Genomic DNA, 27,732 nt, shown 5'->3' on the forward strand with positions numbered 1-27,732 from the left:
CATGAAACAGAAATAACGTTTAATCATAAATCATGAGAACACACATAGGAGACAATCCAGCCGAGACAAAGGAACTCACAGAAACTCCAACGTGACTTTAGAACAGAAACTAAGATGGAGGTGGACGTTTGTAATGTGTGACCATGTGACCAGATGATGTGTTTGATTGACAGGACGTCGGAATCAGACCCTGAATCAGCCCGAAGATCCTCCTTGAACGTTGGGCCAGCAAAACCAAATTTCCATATCGGCCGATCAGACAAAGAAAAAGAGCACCGGCTGAATTTCAGAGAACAAAATGAAAATCAAATCTAAAAATAGCGACGTCACATGACTGAGCACGGTTTGATCGGTGACCTCTGAGGCAGCGAGCACAGCAGCAGCAGCGGTGAGGGGATTCAAACCCAACGAGGAAGTGACAGATGACGACTGAAAACAAACCAGGTCCAGACACAGGAGGGGAATTTTCACACAGCCCTGAATTCCTCATTCCTTCACACAGTTCTCCCCAGGACTGAGCTCCACCCCCCCCCCCCCCCCCCCACCCACCCCACAGCGAACTTTGTAACACACATCTGGATTGAGAGCGTTAACGGGCCGAAGTTTGAGCGCTTGTGAAATCCAGCGTCTGCACAGAGGAGGCGAGAGGTGACTCAGCGTTTCTGCCGAGCGGCGTCCATCACTTCTTCCATCCAGCCTCTCTTCTCTCCCCTTCATCTGTGCAAACACTGTCTGCTCTCCACCTTCCTCTCCAGACATGAAACGATTCTTCCAGAGCTCGGCACGTCTCTATAAACCATGTATGTGGCTTTTTAAAGGGAGATTTTCCACTTCTCCGCGGCCAAAACCAAATTTTCAGAGGTTAAAATATGATCAAGTGCTGTAATAAAGTTTCTGGCATGTGGGCTCGTTTACTGCTGCGCCCCAATGTGGTGGGTTCTTTCTCTCAGAGCCCAGAACTGGACTTCACAACGTTATGGGAGAAAAATCTGAGACCTCAGCGTCAGACAGAAGCTGAGTCCAGACATCAACACGTCTCTCAGGATGAAAGAGACGAGGACGAGACGGAGGTGAAGACGTCCACTTGGAAAGACGACAAGATTCAGGAGCTTAGAGAGCAAGTGTGTGAAATGCATCATTGTCCAATCAGACCTGTGGATCATCTACTGCACATTACATCATGTCTTTACCGTGAGAAAAGTTCAAGTCCCACTTTCAAACAGGGACTATGTGGACTAATACAATAAAACACATTATATAAGATGTTAAAAAATCAACTTAAGGGTCTCTGACCAAACCAAAACAGGCATTAAGCGGCTTTAAGAGAGACACTGGTCTTCTCATGAGAAGACATAACCTTGATTTATGTAAGAGCCAGAACCTGAACCACGAGGCTGGGTTCCAAACCCCAACCTTCACCGACACCCTCAGGTCTGAACCATTAAAGTGAATTATTCAGTTTGTCAGGAACAAGGTTCTGTTCCCAGTTGGAAGATAAGTCCCGAAAAATGTGGGGCAGATTTATGTCCTGACAAAGTGAGTAATACTACACACACACACACACACACACACACACAGACACACACAAGGCTGGAGGCTCCGATGTTCAGATTTTGTGACACACGGGTGGTTTTTGTGTGTTTCTGAGATGATGAACTTGTGTGACCAGTCGTGTTGAGCTTCGCTGGGAGGCTGCAGATGGTGTGCGTGTGTGTGTGTGTGTGCGTGTGTGTTGCACTTCAGTCAGTGGACAGCAAACACACTACAATGCCACCTGCCAAACACACAAAAAAACACACACACACACCCACCAGTCCACCCGTCACTGTTTCTCACCTCCTCCGTGTTCATCGAAAAAACCTACATTATCTCTCTGAATGTTACTCACACACACACACACACACATAGACACACACACCATACACACAGACACACACACTTGTCAATGTTTGCAGGATTACTCATCAGACCTCCGAGCGCTCACCAGACTCAAGACCCTCGCACACTTTAAGTCCACTCACAACACACACTCGCAACACACACTCGCACTCTACATATTTGTGGAAGTGATCATTTGTCACGGATTCTCCCACACACACACACACACATAGACACACACACACACACACATAGACACACACACACACACACACACACACACACGACACGTTAATCAGATACTATTGACTCAAAATAAACACAACGAGCCGAACTTGGAGAGTTACTCGGGAAGCCTGAAGTACAACGATGAATAACACGTCCCAGAAATTGAGAATAAGTATTTAAGCAAATCCCATTAAAACCAGAGGGATTTGAAACACACACACACACACACAGACACACACACACACACAGCAGCTAAAACTCTGCCTTAATAATAAATTGGGCCAAGCAGCGAGTGTGAATCTCCTCATCCTTCACCTCGGCCGTGCAGACACAAAGCTGCGGCAGCACAATCCTGCTGGGAAATTAAAACGGAGACGTGGAGGAGGTGGAATTTGTTCTCATTTAGGAAGCTTTAATCCGACGGGGGGGGGGGGGGGGGGGGGGTAACACCAATCTTTTGTCCTTTCTCTTACACAGACTGTTTTGGAGACCCTGAAGGATGAAAGCAGATTTTTATTTGGAGTTTCAAACGTTGGAGAAGCTGAAGCTGAAAAAGTCGTGTTTTTGTTCTTTGGTGGAAAACGAGGGGGGTTTAAAGTTGTAATGAGTTGAACCTCTGCCTCGAGAAGTTGGTCGCTCTACGTCCTGAACTTTGCACTTGAACAAACACGAGGAAAAGGGCGTCTTCCTGAGTCTGGGAAGCCGAACGCCTCCGTCTGCACCTGAGAGACCCGGGAGGGAAAAGGCCCTTTGTCACCCGACGCTCCCTCCACACCTCGACTCTCCGGCGACTCCGGGGCAGAGCAATAAACACCGTGTCACTTTCACTGCTCCCTGACATGTGTTCGCCCTCGACAAGTTCATCTGCATGCTCAGCAGAACATGTGACATTAATTACCCAGTGCTTTTCAGCCGCTCGTAGAGAAAACCCACCTGGGACGGCTGTGGGAGTGTGTCGCTGACAGACAGACGGACGGATGGGGGGGGCAGATTGAGAGATAAAGACCACAACAGTCGCACGTTGTGATGCTATTGAGCAGTAATGCCTCCCGGTGTCGTGACACTTAATGAGAAGCATTCTGGGGTAAATGAGGAAAGTTAAATGCAGATTAGCCCATTTCCTTAATTAGCTTTCCAGTTATGAAAACATAAAGAGCACAATCGCTCTCCTCGCTGCCTCGGGGGCTCGGGGCTCTCGCCTCTGAGGGACGAGTGGCGGCCGGAAGCGAGAAACCATATCACAGAGAATTCATCTGTTATGAAGGAATATTGGGTTTTATGGCCAAATAATGTGTTTCACAGAAAACAGTGAAGGTGTCGACCAGAGCCGGAGACATCTGTGTTCTCGAGTCGTATTTCACTTCACGTTAGCGTTATTGAATGTAGAAGCAATAACATAAAATCATCACATTACTTTTTATTGCTGGAGGATCAGTTACTATGATTTAACTGTGGAGGAGGGACGGGTTGAACAGTGAAGCACAGATCTGAGGTTTACACTTCACATGAAAAGAACATTTACACACGAGCTGTGGATATCAGTTACTTCAAATATCAAAACATCACTTATATCAAGTAATATATTTATAAACCTGAACTCATTTCATCTCATCGGCTTCACACTTCACACACACACGTGTTTTATCAATGGTCCACGGAAGTGCATTGTCTTATTTGGTGTGACTTGGTTTCCCAATATATTAAATATTAATAAAATATGATCAAACATTGAGATAATTTGATTATTCTTTTGTTTCACCATATTGAACTGTGTGATCTGCGTTATGGCATCAAGATTCATAAGACCACTACCTCTTTGGCAATTCTTCTACAAAGTAAAAGCACAATGGTCGTTCTGTCGCTGTAATGCTTAATAATGAGCAGAATTACAAGGCTTTTGTTTTGAAAAGCTGTGAACTTGACTCTCTGAATAAGCCGATAGCAAAGTATGAAAAAATGTACAACAGCGGTTCAGTAAATCATTGCAGATAAACCAGGTTGGATGAACGCAAGAGTCAGGTGAAACATGAATATGATTTGTGAAATTAAATAATAAAGTATGAATCATTTAATACTATTTCTTACACTAAAGATCATAAGTCACAAGTCTACTGTAGGAGTTGCTCCTGTTGCTTCTGACTGTGAAGCTGCTTTCACATCTCAAAGCTCTCAGGGCCGAGCAGCCTCGTGTTAAATGTCCTAACATGAACTTAAACCTGATTGAATTACCTCTGAATAGATTCTGTTGCTTTGGAGAAATTCTACATGTTATTGTCTTTATTGCAGGAACTAAAAGATAAATCCCACAGATGCAGAAAACCCATGACTCACCTGTCTCCATGTCAAATTACTAAATTTATAACTGACCTACTGCTCAGGAGCCTGAAAGTCACAAGACCCTTTATTCAACTGTTCATGTGATCCGTCTGCTCGGCTCGGGCCCGTGAAGACATGTCCCACTCGGGGACGGGTCAGTGTCGGGGTGCGAGGGTCAGACCTCAGTCAGAAGGTCAAGCTGTGTTTCGTCCTCGTCTGAAGAGGACAGACGTCCCCGGAGGCTTTGTCCTTTTTAAACGTGTGTGACGGGGAAACTGATCACTGGCTGCCTGGACAATAAAGTCTCTTTCTTTCTCAGCTTGTAGAGGAATGTGTCGTTTCTGTCTGGGTAGAAAATGCCTCGGGGCGACCTCCCAATGAGGAACTGAGGTAGCAGACACACACTCACACACTCACACACTCACACACTCACACACTCACTCATCACGTGTCATCTGTGCCATGAGTTGTGAGTTATTTTGAATCACACGGCCGCTGACTAAAGGAAAAGGTTTGAAGGAAACGGGCGTATGAGTCAAAAGGTTGAGAGTAAAAACTGAGTTTAACCAAAACCATCTGTTCTGATTCTAGAGCTCGAGCACAGAACAATATGAAATGACTGATGTTGATCCGTTGTGTCACTGAACAGTAGATGAAGTTATCGTTATTGTTACACGTCTCCTCAAAATATCGTGGATAGGAACACGTTCTCGACCAATCACGAGTCCCGGGAGTAAATCATGATGTTTCGCTCCAGTTTCATATCAACAAAGAACTAATTCATCTGGAATAAATAGTGTAATTGACAGAAACCCTCTATGAGAAAATAATCAATGAGACTTTTTGTTCCATGTCCCATTTCCTAACATGGAGGAGGCGGGGTTTATAATCTTCACTGCAGCTTTGGCATCAAGGCGGGTGGGTCGATGGTTCGATCCCCACCTGTACCATACAGAACTCTGACTGGTCATCAGGACTAAAGGGCTTTAGAAACACAGATCATTTACATCACAGCTGTCACGTCAGTGTTATTTCTGATATAGAACGAGTTTCTCACAAAAAATACACATCTGGGGAAGTGTGTGCTGTTCTGAGTTCCTCCTTTCAAGGTTCCTCTTCGTCACGACATCATCTTCACCAGGAAAACACTAGTTCTCTGTTTTTAAATCATATCTGGACCAACGTGGCAGTGAAATGAAAGAAGCATTATCTGTGTCTGTGAAGAAACTGTGTGTTTTTTGAGGGACATGACGATGACGCACACTTTTTGTGAAAAGAATGTGTGTAGTGATTCGAGTCTGTGAAGAATCCTTGTGTGTTGAAAACAGACGTGTGGTCGAACTCGGATAAATGTTAAAATGTGATTCCTGCACCAGCAGCTCACTGGACAGATTCTCCAGATGTATTCAACCGAGGCTCGTTCATCCACGAGCATCTGCCGTTGTCCTGCTCACTGTACATCCAGCGTTAAGTGGAATAAGCTATAATTCAAGATTAAATATCAGCAGAGAGAAAACAAGCTGTGTCGTCACTCTGGAATCCAGCTGTTTTCATTGATTCACGGCCCACTGTCGTGCATGGGAGTGTTTGCGTTGCTCTCAGGACATCTGGAGTGTATCAGCGAGAGAGGGTTGCGTAAATCCTCGGATTGCAGCTCTGTGTGTGTGTGTGTGTGTGTGTGTGTGTGTGTGTGTGTGTCGCTGCTGACTGGGGTTCCCCCCCGTCTCTCCCCCTGCCACACTCTCTCCTCGTTAATCTGCTCGTTAAGGATCTAATCTGACATGTGTTTTCATTTGTGTGTGAAAGTGTGTGTGTGTGTGTGGGGGGGGGGGGGGTCACTGATGAATTGGTAAATCCACAATTGTTCTTTGTTTACATCGTCTGGTTTTGTTTGGTTTGGTTTTGTGCGTTTCCTATATGAGCCTGTGCATGTGTGAGTCTTCAGCCGTCTTGTGTGTTCCATCAATGTGAGCTGGTTTCAGACGGGATCCGGAGTTTGTGTGTGTCCCTAATTGTTTGGAAAAGCAAAAATCCAAACAATGTGGATTTAGCGTAAGACAAACAAAAGCCGGATCCAAAGTTCACTCCTGTGCTTCCACTGCACAAACATGTGCTGCTGGAGGAAGAGAGTCATCTGGTGAAAGTCTGTTTCTCCACCGGGGTTTATCTCATCTACTGTTTCAATGGAGGCAATTCAACTCTGAGCTGGTTAGTATCACCTGGTTGAGCTTGTACCACATATCTGGGGTCCAGGTATTAATCTGGACAACCCCCCCCCCCCCCCCCCGTGTATCCTGCCTTACCTGGCGTTCTCCACAATCAAGAACACCTTAGGCCACCAAGCTGCCAACAAGTAAAATTAAACACGAGGAAAAGCAGTGGAAATATAACTGCCGGGTATTTTAAAATAAACAGTGTTTGTTTTTTTTCTGTTCGACTGTGAAACTAAACTTCATCGTTCAGTATTTCCGTTTTAGAGTCATGTGAACCTAAAAGGTTCCTCACGGGTCTTCATCACATGACCACTGTCACAGTGTTAACAATCAGATCATCGCTGACAGCTACAGAAACTTTTCCCCGTCTGCAGGTTTCAGTTCTGCAAAACACACGGAGATGTAAGATGAGAGAGAGAGAGAGAGAGAGAAGAGGGAACTGAGCCGGGCGTTGACTCGTGAGGTCATGAGGTCAAGTGGGAACGTGATATCGTCTCTTTCCACTGCAGCGTCCTCGAAAAGACAAATATCGATTTGACGACAGGCTGTTAGCAAATAAATCAAACAGGATAAACATTCGGTTAATTAGTAATGAGTTGTTGCCTTGAGTTTACAGGCATTCCGTAAAACTCATTCAAACTTTAAGATTTTTGAATCCAAGATGAGAAGAATCTAAACGAGCTAAAACCCAACTCTGACATTTGTGTTCCCACGTTCAGCGATTCTGTTAAATTGAAAGAAAATGTCCACAGTTCAGGAAGGCAGCTACAGAGAGAGAGAGAGATAGAGAGAGAAAGAGAGAAAGAGAGAAAGAGAGAAAGAGAGAAAGAGAGAAAGAGAAAGTGAAGGAGCAAGAGGTGAAGAAGTGAGAGGAGAAAAAACGCCTGAGGCTGTAGGAGGACGAGGAGGACGAGGAAGACGAGGAGGACGAGGAGAGATAGAGAGAGGTCTGTCACAGGGTCAGGATCCGACCCGACCGAAGGCTTCTTTCTCTCCGAGTCCGTCTGTGCTCCTCTGACTTCATCCCTCGTTTCCTCTCTTCTTTCTACACGTGGCTTCGCTGACTCCAGATCCCAGCGTCTCTCCAGGAGATCTCTGTCTCTTCGCTCTGGTTCTCTCACTCCGGAGAGATTCACTGATTCCAGTACTGTCGTCTGTTTGGACACTTTCATTTAGCTATGAGAGAAACCCAGTGCATTGTGGGAAATGTAGTTTGATAAGAAAAGACGTCACAGAGAATGTGATGTTCATGTATTTCCAACACTTTAGGGCGTTACAAATAAAACCTAATAACTCATTATTAATTCATGCCTGTGAAATAGAGGGAGTGATTTTCACATAAGATCAGATAACTGCCCATTTATACAACAAACAGTAAAACCCCCAAAACATAAGTAGAGTCATCGTTCATTGACCTAATTTTCAAGACTCCATGTATCAACCTGAAGAATCTGATCCCAGAACAATCAGCCAAAAGGCTCCGGCCTCAGCTTCCCTTGGAAGGAGGCCACGGGCTAACTGCTCTGGGGCCAGCAGCACATTCAGGCTTCCCCTGTTTGGTGTGGCCGCCGTGGGACTGGAAAACACAACCATCTGGAATGGGAGCGCTTTTATTTTTTTGTGTTCAACGCAGGATCGCTGGAGAGACGACGCAGCTCGGCCTGAAGCCACATGAGAAGAGAGAGAGAGAGAGAGAGAGAGAGAGAGAGAGAGAGAGAGAGAGAGGCCGAGAGAAGGAGAGCGTTTGTCATGCGGCACAAACACAAGACTAAACAACTGGCAGCCGAGTCGCTGACTAACGTTTTTGTATTTTCACAACAACAACTGTTTGTGCGGTTGTGTATCCGTCCATCCTTTCATCCGTCAATTCGTCTGTCAATCATCCACACATGAATCTATCCATTCACATCCTGCCATCCTTTCATCGGCCGGCTGATCACCTGATCGATCATCCCTTCTTCATCCTGTGGATCATTTATTCAACCACAGATTCATTCATATCCATCTATCTGTTTGTCTTTCAATCATTAGATCGTCATTCATCTTTTATTCATCCTCCTTTCTTTCACATACCATTAGCACATCCCTCCTTCCATCCGTTGCTCTATCATCCTTCCATCCATCATCATGCGGTCTTCAATTTATCCATCTAATCCTCCATCTGCGGTTCATTGACTCATCCATTGTTTCATTCGTGTCCCTTCATCCTTCCATCTGTCCAACGATTACTTAACTTATCATTCCATCCATTTATCAATCTATAATTACATCATCCCTCCATCCATCCATCCTTCCATCGTTCAATCCAACAATCTATTAGCTTTTCTATCTGTTCATCTTTAATTCTTCATCAACTCTCCCCATTCTTCTATCGTCCAGGAATACCTTGATACCCCGTCCTGTCAGTAACGGACTCATCAGTTACCATGAATCCATCTCATAGCCAGAAGTGAAGTAGAAAAATCACAGACACACACACAGCCACAGACACACACGTGATTCCACCCTCATGTGATAACCCCGGTGCTGGGACACTGGTCCTGTGACCGTTCTGTCATATCATGGAACTCTTGGCCTCAGGTCCTTCAGGGGGAATTTACAGCATCTCCCTCTATTTACAAGCCGTGACTCTGTGGCTGGGATTGTGTTCACCTCTGTAAACTGTGTGTTCTTTGTGTATAAGTGCATGAGTGTGTGTCATCGTTGCAAAATAGATGATCCTGAAAACATTGTCTGGAGGAGGGAGAAGCAGTTTTGAACACTTTGGCAGATGTTTTAGTTTTTTGGACGACTTTGTAAATGTGATAGCGTTGTGACCGAGCAAGATCCAGTTATGAATCATGATTATACGTTTTTAATGATTTAGTAACAGTACTCGTGGGTCGGAATATCAAGGTGTTGACAGCTTGTGTGATTTCATGGATTTGCTTTTCTTGTTTTTCTCTCTAACTCCTTCACTCCTCGTTCTTTAGGCGAAAGAATTTGTTGTTCATTTCCCTGGAATGTCAGGTAGTCAATTTTAAATATTGAATGTTGTGCTCGTCCATTGGAAGACAGGAGCCTAAAGGAAAATTCCTCCCCAGTAAATACTCTTTCCCCTCTTCTCTGAACCTGCCTCATCTTCCTCTGTCTCAGCTTGGATTATACAGGTCTGAACTTTCTGGGATTTACAGAATTTATCCAAAACAATAAGTCTAATCCAAAACCCTCAATAAACTCAACCTGTGGGAAGTTTAGAAAGTTTATATTTGGTCCTTCTCATTTAGGTTTATAGAGGAAATATGAGGTTTATTCTTATATGTGCTGCTTATGTTTATGTATCATCTGGATTCATTCACACTACAGACCAAACAAAGATGAGAAGTCTGGATCATCTGTATGAACAGGAACGTGTCTATGCACACTCTTTTGCAGAGTGTGCATATTGTAGCTGTGTGCACCAGAAGAGTGCACGTGAAGCGTTCTCTAAGTGACAGGAAGTCTGTGTTGCCTGTGTGTGTCTGTGTGTGTGTGTTGTTTGGTGTGCAGTGTAGCTTTGTGTAGGAGGGAACAGTTCAGCCAACTCCTTAAAAAATGTCCCAAATTATCCTGCCACCGACGCATGTTCCTCCCCCCCCCCCCCCCCCCCCGCCTCTGCTCTGTTTTGCCGCGCTCCGCAGGGAGTCACTTTGTCGGCCGCTCTATTTCAGACGTGGACGTGAGACGAGGGCCGATCTGGTGCCGCTCCAGATTGGCTCCGGAGGCCGAGTCCACGGATCTCGGTGCGTCTGAAACAAACGTGTTACTGGTTCTCGTCTCAACCCAACGTCTGTTCGCTGAGCACTCGAGAGTTTGTGGAAGTAAAAGATCATTCACCCAGATGGACGGTTTCACAGAAGCTTACAGAGACTCTGTGAACGACAGATTAATCTGTTTATCATGAAATATAAACATTAGCATCTTTGTGAGTGAGTCAAGGTAATGATTTGTGTTGTACGCTCTCTTTGAAATTGTGTTTTTGATTAAAAGCGTCATTATTTCCAAACTGGTAGATGATCTAAGTTTAGTGAATAACTCTAAAGTCTCAGTTCTCTTTCTTCATGGATCAGCCTTGTAGAAAACATTTCCCTGCTGGCAAATATGTAATTAGGGATCATAATTACTAACCCTGGGTCATGGGGGGGGGGGGGGGGGGGGGCAGGGTAGATATTTTCCACCACAGATGTCGTAGCTGGCGTTTGCTTATGGACGTCAGTGCTTTGGTTTCTTTTGGCTCGTAACTGGAGCCATGTTTCACTGCACTGGATCATGTTTGCTCCATTTTGGTCCAGTAATTAAATTATGGGACTGGAAGAAATGGGAGCGAGCGGTGACATGCTATCTGATGGGGGGGGGGGGGGGGCACTCCAAACACACATTTCAATTAGGAGGACACTCCCAGATAGCCAGGTTAAAAAAGCTTTTTACATGTTAGACACAAAAAAATCCTGATCACTTCAAATTTGGAAGTGATCAGGATTCCGTGTCTTGCTCATGGACACGTCAGCAGTAAACACACAGCGTTCAACAACTCAGATTCACACACACATCATTTCTTTCTGCTGCTGTTTCCAATCACGGCCTCGCAGACGGCGGGATCACATTGTGGAGCTGGCGTCGAGACCCGCGCCATCAAACGGAGAAATAAAACTCTTAAGTATCATCTGCGGTCTTGCCAAAAGCTTAAGGCCCCTTCAATGGGCATATTTCGAACATTTGACTCGGTCCCAACAACAACAGTGCTCCTGCCAAGCCAGAGAGCCATGAGATACACCCCGTCACCATCCAACACAAACTCAAACAACAAATCAGGAAACCCATCGAGCAAGAGAACAGAGGCCCCAAAGAAAACAGCCGATCAGGTGGCTGCAGGGCGGCCGGGCCGGTGAACCGTCACAGGTCTGATTCCCGCAGCACAGACCGAGAGCCAGCTGTGGAAATGTTTGCTCTCTTGACCAAGACGTGGAATCGTGTGTCTGGACGAGCTGAGCAGAAAAAAAGAGGCTCCTCAGACGCATGGAAAGATCTCACAAGACGTCTTTTCATCTTTCACACTTTTCCACCTCCGCCGTGGAGGTTATGTTTTCATCAGATGGTTTCCACAACATTTGCTGGAGGGATGCATTCTGGGTCAGGGAGGAACCCAGTACAGTTCAGTGCAGACCCAGATTCAAGGAGAGATCCTGGAATTTTGTTTTCTTGAACATTGTTTTAACATTTTCATCTTTTACCCAGGGAACAATGCATGGATCAGTCATATCAAGTGGAATGATATCTACAGGGTCTTTGCAGTTTGTTGCACAGATTGAATTTGAGGAGACTGTTTGGCCTTAGTGAGGGTATGTGCTCCAATCAGTCCAATTCTGAATATGAAATAATGATAAAAGTTATATTATTTACACCTGAAGCCCCGCCTCTTGTTCTCCATCACACAAAGGAGCCCTATCTGCTCTTTGTCTAAGCAATGTAATGTCTTTCCAGCACATTAACCGATGGAGAAGTACTTAAAGCAGACAACACTCTGTCGGTGGTACAGTGCCAGCCACTCATCCCCCAAAATACATTTCATCACCGCAATTTATTACATTTCATTAAATACTTAAACAGCTTGATTGCCTCCTTATATGGCTCCCTGGGTTATCATAGGGAAATAAGGTCACTGCAGAGCTACGTCCTGCAGCAGCACGTCGGCCCCAACACTGATGTAGGTGTGTAATCCACTGAACAACACAATATCCACTATCTGTCTGGGCTGCTAATGGTTTATGAGTCCCCTGGTGGTGCAACCTGATCCCATAGTATTGGGAGGACCCCATCTGCGAGGCAGCGCCGGCCGCTTGGCTGATTTACACAGGAGCCGTTTATGGAGCTTTTAAAAAAGACAGAGGAGCCGACATAAAAGCCGGCTTATTTATGGAGAGGAGCAACACAGGGGCTGTTGTGTGGATGCACACAATCCAATGTGTGTTTCTGTGTCAGAGAGAGTGTGTGTGTGTGTGTGTGTGTGTGTGTGTCGACATGGTGCTTGTTTACAGATTTGCAGGGTCGTACACATGAAGGCAGCGTCACAGAGGAATGTTTATGATCCACGTTATGCGACAAAATCTTAAAAAGCCAAACTTCCTCCTGACTGACGTGTGCACAGACATCGATGAGAAACGCTTTCTCATTCATCTTCATTCAGTGTCACTCATTTACAGACCGGCTTCCTGCTTAGTCATTTATCATTTGTGTGCAATAAAAATGGAAAAATAGTTAAAAAACTTCCATCTCAAGTTCTCAAAGTCCAAGTTTCTCTCGTCAAATTGCTTGTTTAGTCAGACCAACAATTCTAAAACCAAATAAATGCATTTTACTATCATATTAAAAAGCAAAAAGCAGCAAATCGTTATATTTACAAGATTAAACATGATTTAAAAATACGATTTGGGACTTTTTATTTCGAGAAGTTGCTGAAACTAGGTAAATATCAAAACTCTGGCCCTTGAAAAGGACGCATCTTTTCAACAGTTGCTTCTCACAGTAGTTGAATGAGGCTCATGGTGAGAAAACAGACATAAACCAGCTTCAGACAAACACACCAGCTTATATTTGTTTCAATACCTGACAGCACTTATAACCGTTTGTAAAATGAATCCTTCAGCTTCTGTTCCTGTCGAACACTAATCCACACAATCGCTGTTTTCCTCCTCCAAACACATGCAGGGACACTTTGCCTCCAAAATGAAAAGTAAAGATGGTTTCTTTATTTCTGCGACGAGGAAACTCAACCACGTCAATAAAAAGCCGCTGTGCACTTATTTCTCCTGGAGCCAGAGGAACGTCCCCTCCTTATCAAGCAGGAATTAGAAAACTCATCAGAACCATTTCCTCTGAGGTAATTGCCAGAAGCTTTGGTGCCATATCTCAAACTTGCACCTCCACTTTCCTGGGAGCAGATATGCAGCTCCTTGACCAATAGGGGGCAGAGTTTCCTGCTGTATCCAGGCAGGATTGAAAGAGGGTGAGCAAAGGAGGGTGGGAGGAAGAGGAGAAGGAGGAGGAGGAGGAGGAGGAGAGAGAGGAGAGAGGGTGAGGGTTGAACTCTTACTTGCAGTCTCTGTCCTCCAGATCAAAATGGGGATTGAAGTTGATGAGGATCTTCTGACCGGGCTCCGGGGCAGTTATCACCCACACGCACGCCTGGGAGGGCGGGTAGGCGCCGGGGTAGCCCGGGGAGGTCAGGTAGTCCGCGACGTCGATCTCTATATTCCCCCCGCATTTATCTGCAGCACAGGAGAAGTTGTTCGAGTCGGTTAGTGGAGACAAATCGGACTTTGGGGAAACACTAGGGAAACATGCGGCAGCGGGGATGGAGTGAAGTGAACTCAGACTTCCAGCTGCGGAGCCTCATGAATCCAAACATCCCCCAGTGGAACCAGAACATGACAACATGTATGTTCCCTGTGCCAAACACACATCCACACGTCACCACGAGAAATCCACATGCTGCTCAATCTCTATCAGCCCGGGGATCAGGTGATCCACTCAGATCTCAGATAAAGTGCCGTGCGTAATTCTCATCCCGGTCATAAAGTGTGATTACGCCCATGGAGGTGAGGTGTGTCTGTGTCTGTTGCTGCTGCTACAGACACCAGCAGATTGTATTCTATCAAATCTTCATTTATTAAATGGTTTGATCATCGAGCTCCAGTAGCAACAAGCGCTGGAGCACAAATGCGCCTTTGGCTGAATGAAGCGCGCAAAACGCGTAATTTTTCTATTATAATGAGGACAGCACAACGCAGCAGCTTCCTGTGCGCATTTGATTTAAACATTTAAGTTTGCAGTGACCGTAATGCGCTTTGTAGATATTAAAAAATGAGTGAAACGCCTGCATGTATCATGTGTCTGTGTATTAAACGTTATATCCCTCGTTCTATATCGCTGTCGGGGAATAGAAGTGTCGACCTGGTGTAAGTTGAATCCCTTCAGACGAGCTCTCCGAGGGAAAGCGGAGGAATAACAGGTGAGAGGCAACAATGGTGCAAAATGATGCAAAACGGATCCATGCACAGAGTCGAGCCGCCTGTTGTCAGGACCCGGTTATTCACACGGAGCGGCCACGACCGAACAACCTACCGGTCTGTGTCAGCGAGGCGACCGAGGCGACCTGGGTGAGAAGGAACAATAGCAATCCACCGAGCATCCGTGTGTGATTGTACAACACAGACATTCTGAGAAATAAAATAATAAAAAAGAAGCAAATAAAAGACGCGACGAGGGGAGAGGAGAAACGTCCAGGGAGGGTTTTATCCAAACGAGCGCAGATTGTCTCAAAGTAACAGATCCAGGATCATCCTGCGAGCGTTCAGCGGCGGATCGCTGCGTCGCACGGGCAACAACTTGCCATCTCCTGGAGAGGGAAAATCAAAAACGAGAAATACGGAAGAAAATAATCCAGATGCAGAGGAGAAAAATCAAAAGAGAGAAATCCTCTCGCCAAAAGTGGCAACAGCTCGCCCTCGATTCTTCATCCAAGCCCGACGCTCCCGGTGCCAAGCGGCGGCGATGCACGTAGTTCCAAGTGGGAGCGGAGAGGAGGAATCACTGGGAACCAGCGGAGAGGAACATCTCAGCAGCTCTCCAGACCTGCACCTCTCTCTCTCTCTCTCTCTCTCTCTCTCTCTCTCTCTCTCCCTCCCTCTGTGTGTGTGTCAGGAACACGACGCGAGCAGTGAGAGGAACAAGCGGAATTTCCACTCCCCCCAAATTCCTGCTCACTGTGTGTGTGTGTGTCTCTTTGTGTGTGTGTGTGTGTGTGTGGAGCGATCTGACACCGCTGGTGCGCGCTCTGTGCGCTCCCAACGCACGTAGGTTCTGGAGCAGGAACGACTGCGCACGCAAACTCACGCCGGCGTGCGGGTCTGGTGCGGGGCGGGGGGTGTCACCGTGATGTCACGCGTGTGTGTGTTCGCCCCACTGAAGATACAAGCAGCAGCATTAATGTTACTGTCTGTTTGATCCCGTTATTAAACTCATTTATATCAATTTCTTTCAAAATCAAACGCAAACATATACATTACGCGTCTTTCTATATTACATCTCATCAAGAGAAATCTGATTTGATCCCAAAATGAAAATGAAGAATTCAGAAAAATTCAATGAGCTGAAATTGATTTGGTTTCTTTTCCTCATTTGAACTTTAACAGAGAATCGATATTTCATCTTGATGCAGGATGACGTTGATAGAAGCCAATCAGCTGACTGGAGGATGACATGTACTATTATTACTCAGTATTATATTTCTGTAAGCCTTCAGACTGGGATGTTTGGTGTATTTCCATGGGCGGACCTAGGGGGTGGGGCAGAGGGCTTCAAATCTGATTTGTTCCTGAAATGCATCTGTCCTATCCTAAACCATCCTGACCTCAGAGTTATTAGAACCCTGAGTTCAATGGATTAAACAGCAAAACTCTGCACCTCTCAGGTTAAAGTCTCGAATTAACTCACCTTCTCTGGATAAATGAAGATATAAATGTGATTATCAGACACTTGTAGGAGCGGCTGATGCAAAGTAATTCATTACAGCTGCATTCACCTTAACTCTGGTTGTGTTTCTGCTCTTAAACATCTAGTTTGAGTGAATTCCAGCTGCTGGCGTCAGTTTAATCAATGCAACAGATTAAATCTGACATCTCAGCACGAGATTTAAGAAAACGATACAGAAAAGAAAAGAATAAAGATTGAGTGCTATGCTGAAATGCTTTAAAACACACATTTAGCTGCGCAGATTGTAAAGTAATGAAACTATAATCTAAAATAAATGTAAATAAACAAGCGCTGTTGTAGATGTCACTTCCTTTGAGTGCAAACCCCAGACTGGATTTAAAGATGGATGACGTGACAGGTCCAAGTGAAGCCAAATCAACTTGATCGCCCCCTGGTGGCCGGCTGCAGTATGGGTAATAAGCCCCTCCTCCTCCATGTAAGTGGATGGGACATGGACCAAACGAAAAGGGGAAAATACAAAACTCCATCTTCTGGATGTCAAAATCAAACGTGAATTGTGGAGGAGAGAAGAGTTTGGATGAGCCGGAGAAGCTCAGGAGCAGGAGCGGTCACAAACTGACAGGTCAGCAGCTGCTCCATAAAACTCCACTGGAATTCTCAGACGTCATCAGGAACCTACCGAAGCTCCTGCAACGCACCAAGCCGCTGTTTGAATCCATCGTCTCCTTCGTGAGAAAACCCAGCACTTACCATAGGTTCCACTCGGCTGAGTCAAAGCCTGACAAATGGCTTTAATCTGTGAGATTCTGTAACATATTGGGAAACACTGAGCTGCATTAATCTGCTGGAACACAAACACACAAAGGGATCGCACGCTGAGAGGAAGACAAATACGACATGTGTGAGATCGGGATTGTAAACACGGAGGATGAGGGAGAGCGAGGCAAAGCCGGCGTGATCGAGTGACATGAACACAGTGAGAGATCAGCGAATGAGCAGCGAGCGAGGAGACACGCCACATCACAAACAGTTTGTGTTTCAAAATCCAGAGATAATAACACACTCTCAGGTTTCCACTCGCTCTTCTAATTGAGACTCAGACTTTTCTCATTGAGATTCTAGATTTGATCTCCAGATTCTCTCCTGCGCTCGAATGAGGGGAGACAATGAAAAAAGACACACACAAGATCTTTGGCAGCACAACACACTCATAACACTGCCAAGCATGATGGAAATAGCCTCGGTGGCAAAGTACATGCTGGTGACGCAAATTGTGGAGCGAGAACAGAACCTGGTTTGTGTTTGTGTTATGGTAACAGATCCGATCCGCTTTCTTCTGTATCAACGCTGCTGATGTTTCTTTGTTTTTCTAGTTTCATGCAAAGTGCTTTTAATTCAAGGCCATTAATCAGGATTTAATAAAACGGCCAATAACAGACCAATAAATCACTCCAATGCCAGATTGTGTCCATTAATTACAGCGAGTGTGTTTGTGTTGAGGCAAATTCTGAGACGTATTGAGTTCTCAATGTGCTGAGGGGGATTTTAAACGGTTCAGTCACAGGTTGTGTTCTTCATAAGTAGCATTAAGATCTTTGTCATACGTGCAACACGCCAGTAACACACACATGAACACAACGATTTCCTCGTAAACAATGTTACGTGACCGTCGGTGGAAACGCTTCCACTTCTCCAGTTTGAATCATCAGAACAAAAGGTTAGGAGCCGTGTGAGGAACTACCTGGTGAGCAGAGAGAGGTGATAAACCAGTGAGCTCTTCAACAACAAACTGGAAACCAATCCACCTTTAAATGGGAAAATCCAATCAGCAGGTGCAGCTGGAACAAGAGTCAGACTCACAAGGTGGAGATCTGCTCTGCAGCCAGCCACTAGGGGGCGATCAAGACGCTTTGACTTCACTTTGCGGAGCCGTCATGTCGTCCATCTTCTATCTTCAGTCCATGGTTGAGATGAACTGAGAGGTTTGAATTAACCTAACGACAGTAATAACAAATTGTCTTCACATCCCTCTGCTCTGCACAAACACACACAGACACACACCTCCAGTGCACACGTGCACGCCCGAGCAGCACACGCCCACTCACATGCACACGCGTGCATCTAATGGCTGTGGAATGATGGAGGAGGGGCGGTGGTTCTGTAATGACACAGTCATATCACAGTAATTACAGGAGGCGGTGACAGTGATCCATTAGCCTGCTGAGGTGGGCCGAGAGCAACAGCAGCTACTGGCTAACTCTGGGTCTACAGCCTGTTACTGTGCACGTTCACATGCACACGTACACATGCACGTGCATCAAGTTTCAGGTTTTATCTGTGCATGTGCAAGGTGCAAATGAAGTCACTACTTTCACTGCGTGTGTGTGTGTGTGTGTGTGAATAGTTATCTCACCATATGTGTCATCAGTTATTTCCAAATAAAGTGCAAACAGGCAGGAAACCACATGTCAGAGGTTGTTAGCTCTATATTTACAGTCTATGGTTGTTAGTTGTGAGTTCGCTGTGAGTTTAGGAACCTGAGGAAAGAAACTGTTCTTCAGGCCGGTGCAGCTCTGCTCTTCACCTGATGGTCACAGAGGGAACAGTCTGCCTGCTGGATGCCTGTTCTCCGTGATGATGTTGTGTGTTGTTCTCCTTGTTGATGTTGTGTGTTGTGGTCCTTGATGATGTTGTGTGTGGTTCTCCTTGAGGATGTTGTGTGTCTTCTGCAGACACAGCTTGTGGTGAATGTCCTGGACGACTGGGAGACTGTTTCCCGTGAGGTTCTGTGCCTCGTCCACTCTCTAGAGCAGCATCAGCCTGGAAAACTACAACGATGGACTCTCACAGGTGATAATAACCTTGTCACTTACTAACTTAATAACTATACTTCAATCTTCTCTTTATCTGATGAGAAAACAACACAATCAGTGATTCAACATATTAAAGTATCATAATTTCCGAAGAAATCAATTTATATAGAAAATAGTTTTAAGGTAAGTTTGAATGTTCCTTATAATTATCATAGAATAAATTATCATCGTTCAGATCCACACAAACCTCAAGACTCTACAATGCAAACAAGCAAAACTATATTTACACAAAGAACAACACACATGCCACAACTGGTGTAGAGGCACACATGCATGAATAAACACAACATCGCAAAGATCACGTCATCACAATCACATGCATTAATATGAGTCCTGCTCCATTCAGCTGTTTCTTAAGCTCCCCTACACACACACACACACACACACACACACAAACACACACACACACACACACACACACACACACACACACATGTATCTAGATTCCTGCAGAAGTACCCACGAAATTCGCACTTTCTGAAAAACATATTGCAGCTCAACACTAGGTCATGGTATAACTGATAAGATCTCTCCAAACACACACACACACACAAACACATACACGTACAAAACACACACACAAACACACACACAGACACACACACATACACGTACACACACCCACACACACACAGACAGGCTCTGCAGGGTCTTTGTTATTTCCTCGTCCCAATGGGCCTAATGACGAGCTTCTATTGAAATGGACAACAGTGGCCAAAATGCCTTGAATTGTGATAATGCTGTCATTATCGGGGGGGGGAGGGGGGGGGGGAAGAGATTCGAGGACAATGTAATATCACGGTCCAGCTGTGGAGATATTGAGGAAACCCCCCTCTGCTCGACTCGGCTGGTGCATCATGGGTATATGGCCCAATCGTTTTTTATTAGATTGATGGAAATAACAATACGTTGAATCATCAGTCATATTCTTGAGAAGCCACAAGTTGTTAAATTCAACCATGTGGTGTCACCAGTGAATATTGAAACAGGGAAGTTAACATTATAGAAAAGACATGATCAGGAATACATTTATAATAATGACAAAGCTACAGATACTCCCGGGCTCACATCTGTAAGTGGTTTAACTTTTAATGAGCTCAAGTTTCTTCCTGAAAACAAACTAAAAAGAAGAAAAAATATATTATTCATGAGCCCAAAGAAGCTTATAACAGTTATAAACATCCAGAACAATACATCACAAGGGTGAAGAACGGGGGGGGTGGGGGGGGGGGGGGGGGGGGCTGTCAGCTGGTTCCTGTTGCAGCGCAGCACCTTGCATCTCAAACGCAGGATGTGTTTTTGTAAATAAATGACGTGAACTTTTGGATCCAAGCTGCTGCTGTGTTCCTCTGTACGTTGGAGCTTTATATCCGATCTAACACTGAGTATTAGAATAGTTTCTAAAGGTCTTTGACCCACTGAGAACCATCGACTCCCCCCCTCCCCCCCCCCCCCACACACACGCAGAATAAGTGATGGAATTTCAAGGCTGTGTTAAAAAAATCTGTCAACTTGAGTCGTATCTCAAGATCTGTAACATTAGCTGCTGAGTCATATCTGACGGCCGGGAGTCCACCTGTCAGGAGGACCACATGTTCAAGGTTTGAGTCCAACAACAGCAACATTACAGTGAGTCAGCAGTTATCAGATCACGTCGAGGAGTGAAGTACATTTAACAGAGTCAGCAAAAGCAGGTTCAACTCACAGACACTCAGCTAAAGGCATTTATAAAAAAATAGGTAAAACATGACCTGATATTAATTATTTCTTCCGACACTTTTTCACAATTACGTGCAAATGCATTGTAAAAATGAAGCGTTAGAGTCAAAGTGAAAGGTACCTGGAAATAAAAATACATTAAGTAAAGTACATATGCAAGATAAATGTACAGTAATCTACATCCAACCACAATTCCTGCATATTAATACAATTTGAGGTGATGAAGAGTATTCCAGTTCCTCCATCCATACATTGCTTCAGCAGATATATATATATTTATATATTAAAGTGTTAAAAGTGTTAAAATATGGACTATATTTCTACAAAACTTTTTTTGTTAATACTGGCATGTAAAGTTGTCCTTTACAAAGTACTTGGCTGAGATTTTGATCCTCTTACAGTTTCTAGATCAGGCTCTGAAATGTAAAATAACACCAGTCGCACTCTTCACACGTCTCTGCACAGAACCAGGTTTTCCACCGTGTATTTTTAGGGACAGACGCTTGAGATCTCTCTCTCTCTCTCTCTCTCTCTCTCTCTCTCTCTCTCTCTCTCTCTCTCTCTCTCTCCCCCCTCTCTCTCTCCCCCTCTCTTTCTCTTGGCACCGTCCTCTTCGATTTAGCCTAAGCCCTTGCTTGGCACTGAGCGGCTCCGCGGGAAGGCTTAAGTGCAAGTGCCAAAATCTGACACTCCTAGAAAACCCTGATACTTTGTCAAGTGATACGAAGAGAGCTGCTCGTCAGGGGAGACTTGTGTGCGTGTGTCTGTGTGTGTCTGTGTGTGTGTGTCTGTGTGTGAGAGAGAGGGGTGACAAGATGAAGTGTTGCTCGTGTATTGGTTTTTGGGAAATGGAACCTTACAACACGATATACAGCACATTTACTGGAACAATGAAATATAGTAATTTACGCTCCTACTTAAAACTTACTGTGACAATACAAATGGAGAAAGAGGGAGAGCCTGGAGTTACCAATTTATCAACTCGTCTTTTATACGACAAACAATACTTTTATGACTGTAATAACATTCTTTAATAACATAATAAGCTAATACTTCACAGTTTGTTTTATACCAATTTACTTTATTTTCGTTTGAGCAATAGAAACCTACATAAAAACCAAAACTTTATATAAAAAGTGACTCTAGTATATACAGTATTAATCATTTAAATAAATTCGTAATTTTACATTGCCCAGGGTGTAAATGAATAGTAAACTGTGTGTGTGTGTGTGTGTGTGTGTGTGTGTGTCTGTGTGTGTGTGTTAAAGCGTAATTGCAGTGTTAGGTGTGAGAGAGAGTGTGAGAAAGAGGTGTGCTGGACAGATAAAACATCACCTTTCTGTTTTTTTCAGACGTGTTCCTACCGGCCCCGAGAAGCTGACGCAGCAATTACAGCTCGGCGGCCATCAGGGAGGTCAAAGGTCGACTCGGAGCGGCGAGTTCGCCTCGGCTGACTTCTCACGACCTGAGAAGTTAATTAGTGAGTGAGAGAGTGAGTTTTATTACACATTCCTACAGAGCGTTACCTCCTGGGGTGTCCAGATGATTTACCTCAAACAGAGACATTTACACACACACACACACACACACACACACACACACACACACACACACACACACACACACAGACACTCACACACACACACACACATTACAGGATGTTCGTGGTCTAACTAAAGTATTTTGTTACCATCACCATAGTTGGTTGACATTAGCTTAGCATTTTGAGCAGCTACTGGAAACCTCTTCTTTTCATCACTTCTGTGACTGATTAATATTTCATATTTGACCTAATATGACTCATTATGAATAAGCTTGTGACTTCTGTGTAGTAAGAATCAGATTCAGTGACATTTGGCATCGAACTGGGGGGAAAACGTGTGGTTTTCCACGTCTGTAGCGAGCCCACATGCTGCGAGCGAATCCCCAGCCTCCCGTGTGTTTGATTCCTTGTATCTGGAAAACTGGCTTTTTGAACAGTCATTTATTTTTCTCCGGTTAAACCGCGGCGACGACACAAAGCAGAGATCAAAGATTGCGTGTAAGCCGCTCGCATTCCAGCCGTCGTATTAAGATAATCTCCTGATATCTGTTTTCATCTGTGGCAGAGCTGCAGGGGAAGAAAAGCAGCTCTGCAGATGAAGGGGCTGATATTTCTCCTGCCCCTTCATACACCAGACGTATTCTGTGGTAGTGAGTGAGGAAAGATGTGACTCCTGTGTGAGTAGGGAGACACGTGCACCCGCTGATTGGCTTAATCGACCAATCAACGAATCACGTGGCAGCAAACCCTGCAGATAGACTCTGCTGCAGCTCGGTGTAGGAGCCTTGATTAGAGCGGTCAGAGGAGAACGAGCAGCCGGGTCGGGGTGGAGAGAAACACCACCTACTCAGATGACCACTGTTTATAAATGAGGTGAAGAGGAATCTCAAACCCGACAGGCGACAACAGCAGACGTCCAGGAGCAGAGATCCGAGGCAGCCGTGGGCACGGACTCACCGAACCTGGCGAGCTGCAGAGTGGAGGAACATGTCCTGGTCTGATGAGTCGGTGGCGAGGCAGGCAGATGGCGGGGACAGACTCTGGCACACTTCAGTTAATACCAATCCATCAGTTTACAATCTTCTAATGGTGGCTTCCAGCAGGATGATGCTTCATGTCACAAAAGCAGAAGTCGTGGAGAGCTGGTTTCATGAATGTGAGTTCAGGGACCTCTTCATCCATCTTATATAAAGATGGATGACGCAGCGCCACTTCCTGTCCAGAAGTGAAGCCAAAATGTCCCAGATAGGGGCGCGGCCATTTTGCCATTCAGAGCCTTTTTATATTCAGAGATTTTAACCATCAACCTGTCGGGAGCTGCAGAGGAAAACAAGCCTGTGTGGCTCAATCTGGCACATTTACATGTCGGACTGGAGAATGCAGGTTAATTGATGTGCACTGTCAATCACAAGTCAGACCCCGTTGTCAATCATGATGTTTTCACAGCATCACTACATTCTGGCTTCACTTTCCGGGAGCTGTCGTGTCGTCTCTCTTTATAAACAGACTCTGGATCTGCCCAGTCACCGGACCTGCATCCAGCAGAACCTCTGGGATGTGGTAGAACTCAGAGTATAAAGTATCTGTACTTTACTGCGTCAAGTAGAAATGAAAATAACAGATACGATGTCACGTAATAAACTTCATGATTTACTCTCAAAACATCAGATGTGAACATTATTTATCACCTGTATATATGGTGATATATCAATGTACTATAGAGTAATAATCCTCCCTGTGTGCATATACAGAGAACCCACTGACCACCATAATACCTCATCGTAACACTCCCATTACCAGTAACCTCAGCAAACATTCCCCCTTCTTCACATGACCGACCCCACGATCGCTGTATTTACATTACCCAAAATAAATGAGCCTAATGGAGAGCGACCTGCAGTTCCTAAATCACAGAGAACAGCGACATGTTCAATTCTCCAGCCGCCTCACCTCATTTTTATTCTGTGTGCGATGCCCGGTGTCATGGAGCAGCGGTTTGTGGGCCCGTGCAGGAGGAATGGAAAAGCAAAGGGGGGGGGGGGGGGGGGGGGGGGCTGCAATGGCTTAAAGCGCCATGCATCTTTTCTATCTGACGGACTCTGCTGGTTACCCAGTCGATGGTTCACCGGGCCATGAAGGAGCCGATTTGTTCTCCTCCAGGAGCCGGGGTCTGAGATCAGCTCGCCACCACATGGCAGCAGAAAGAAATCCATCTCAACAAGTCGTTTAATCTGCGAGCGTTTATATTTGTCCCACAGATGTATGGAGATTTTTTTCCAGCAGCTTTACTTCCAACACAAACAATCACTCCACCAGGATCATTTAAACCGAACTCACACTGGAAAAACGAGTGAATTAGAAACAAACTGGGACACAATACGAATCATTTCACCACCACAGCCGGTTCTCATACCGTGCCGGAACACAAGCTGGTTCACGTTAGAGTCTTGAGCAATCTCCTCCGTGTCTACGTGTTCTAATTAAAAGAGGATTGGAGAAACCAAACGCCCTGCTGCAGTCCCGTGAGCTGGATATGTACATGATGGAAAAACGGAGGTGAGGGTGGTGGGGGGGGGCAGAGAATACTATCAATCGTGTGACACCTCGGTCTGAAAGGAATCTGAAGAGGGAGGAGGGGGGGGAGGAGGAGGATGAGGGTGGGGGGGTAGGGGGGGGTTCTTAGAAAGCACCAACAACTCTAGGAAACCATCTCAGATCCAGACTTTGCAACGACAAAATAAAAGAACTGATGTTCACATATTTATTCCTGCATCAATTTGTTAGCACTTTACAAAGACACAGGGGGGGGGGGACTCGTTCAGAAAGTAGATGTCACTCCATTATATTGATTATTTGGTCAGGCCAGACGATTGTTTACAGGCCAATCAGTAAGTGTAAATGGTAATCACACACACACACACACAGACCCACACGCAGACACACACAAGCTGCCGTTCACTCTCTTCAATGAGGCAGTTTAGGAAGTGGAGCCGCTCGTGAATCTAAACGTTGATGCATGGTACGCACACAGGTCAGCTTGTGAGTGGGAGTGAACACACAGAAAAACACATGTTCACCACATGCTCAGAAGATACCAACATTTTTAAGCATGTGTTCCTATGAGATAAGCAGCTTAGCACCATACATGGAAATCTGCCTCATCTATAGAGCTAAAGTTTACATCACTCGCTCTCTCTCTCAGTCTGATCTTTAATCCGATAACTACTCAGTTTAAACTTCTTCTTTATTGGAAGTTGTTGATCTGAGCTGAATTCATGCGAATGGAATGAAATGCAAACGGCTCTGAAGTCCGATTCTTTAAATTCCCTTCGGTCAAATTGAACCAGATGTTTTGTAACAACTTACAGTCGTCATCAATTTGTGTTGTTGAATGTCGGTTTGTCTGACTTAATATTTGTTAAGCTGTTGTTCTTGTTGCCTGTTCAGCCGTTGCCTGGCAGTATTGATTAGACAGAGGATCTATTGTCGGCTGGTGCATGAGTGTCAGAGCGCTGGTGCTATGAACTGTGCAGAAAACAATGTCCTCAAGCGAGTGCGTGAGTTGAAACCTACTCAGAGAGCAGATGTTGTCATCATCCATTATCTGTGCCGTTTATCCTTTTGAGAGTCGGGGGGGGGGGGAGCCAATCCCAGCAGACTATGGCCAAAACGGGTCGGCAGCCAATCACAGGGACATTTAGAGACAACAAGAGTCTCCAGAATGTCTTTGGACTGAAGCAAACCAGTTCAGACACTGGGAGAACTGGCCAGCTCCGCCGCCAAACGCTGCTCCAATGCTCACATCACGGCCATCTTGCTTCTTGTGCACGAGGAGGGACTCACGTGCACTAACGAGCACGTGCACTAACGTAAACACGAGATTGGACGGGCGACAAAAACCATTAACAGAGAAACTGGGATTACGGCCGGTATGACCTCATTCTCTGCTCAGGAGGCCATTACCCCACCACAACCATAAAAAATAGTTGATGGATGATGTATAAAAGTTTATGATGTTGTAAATAAAACTTTGACTTGAGACCATTTAATGGGTAAATCCCAGTTAGAGGAACAACCTCTGCAGAGCTTCCATTACACTTTTAGTTTACAGTCACAGCAGCTGCAGGTTCACTGTTCGAATCTGAACTTTGGTCTGAAAAGTGGGTCGTGAACATCGCATGTAGGTAAACAAGAGCAGACGTCTTATTGTTGTGTAGCACTGAGCTAATTTAAAACTCCCTGAGTCGGTTGTAAACTCTGTCTCCAGCTTTTTTAATGTTTGCTTCCAATAAGAAGCCAGTGATGAGTTTTAAAACTTGAACATGGTGACGAAAGAAAAGTGATGTTTCAAAAGTTTGAGGCTTGAGCTCCTTGTTTCCCTGTTTTAAATAAAACTACATTCCCTATAACAACCTTCGGGGGGGTTAAAGCGACACAGGGATTAGAAGTATTCTTTATTAGCATTGTTTTTTTATCTTTGTTTCCCTTTTACGAGAGAGAGGGATTTCAGGATCAGGAATAATGAGGGACTATGGCTGCAGTTGTAAAAAGTGTAAATTTCCTCAAACCTATTAATAACCAGCAGAATGTGAACTTCTATAGTTTCTGTAAAGACGTTTAGAACCTGGAGCCCCGGCTGATGAGTCAGTTTATCACATGACCTTGTTGTGTTATATTTAGCTGAGCACGCTAACGCTCACGTTTTCCAAACATCTTTAGGGTCGCAACTAAATACCTCAACCAGAACCAGAACCAGAACCAGAACTGAACGAAAACCCTAAAACCAAGTACTATGGGATGTGAGGGCAGAGCAGGAGTAGACACAGCATTGTGCTAACAAGTGGAAACAAATGTTAGAGAATAACTAATAATAGTAAAGAATATGTCAAAGTCTGTAACCTGTAACAAAAACAGATAATGATTCAGAGTCGAGCTCCTAATCTTGTCTTATTTGATCAGGTGACTCAGAAAGTGGGTGTGGCCAAAGTGTCCCCACTTTTCACATGGGGCCAGTGACGTTACATCATAAATGATCTATAATCTCTTATCAAGAGAATAAAGAATAAAGAATAAAGTGAAGGCATCATAAATCACCCTTAATAGCACAAGTACACACACACACACACAGACACACACACACAGACACACACACACTGCTGGCTGCAGACAGTCACCCTTGGACACTGGCCGTGTTTGAAGTACATTTCTAAGTGAATTTCATAAGTGTGTCTGAATTGGAAACAGAAGCCTGCAGATCAATATTTGAATACAAGTGCTTTGGTTTACTCCCATGTGGTTGTGCTCACATGCATGTGTGCATACGTGTGTGTGTGTGGTTGTGGGTGGGTGTGTGTAGCTGCCCCGGGCGGTGCTGGTGGGACCGATGCCAGGCTCTGTAATGTCTGGAATTTGACGGTTGATGTTTTATATGCACTCGCCTTCATGATACATT

The 27,732-nt window shown here is 45.0% G+C and overlaps 1 protein-coding gene across 1 annotated transcript in view; it reads right to left on the bottom strand.

The window, feature by feature from the left end:
* The window catches only part of LOC133968818 (neuropilin-1a-like), a 70,908-nt gene extending 55,530 nt beyond the window's left edge, over window positions 1-15,378 (bottom strand). Inside the window, exons 1-2 of the mRNA XM_062405028.1 lie at window positions 14,775-15,378; window positions 13,744-13,918 (exon numbers count right to left, since the gene is read on the bottom strand). Coding sequence (XP_062261012.1) covers window positions 13,744-13,918; window positions 14,775-14,868 — 269 coding nt within the window. The 5' untranslated portion in view covers window positions 14,869-15,378. The remainder of the gene's footprint in view (window positions 1-13,743; window positions 13,919-14,774) is intronic.
* Between the last annotated feature and the right edge of the window lie 12,354 nt (window positions 15,379-27,732).

The sequence above is a fragment of the Platichthys flesus genome, chromosome 14 (genome assembly GCF_949316205.1).
Source record: "Platichthys flesus chromosome 14, fPlaFle2.1, whole genome shotgun sequence".
Classification (NCBI taxonomy): domain Eukaryota; kingdom Metazoa; phylum Chordata; class Actinopteri; order Pleuronectiformes; family Pleuronectidae; genus Platichthys; species Platichthys flesus.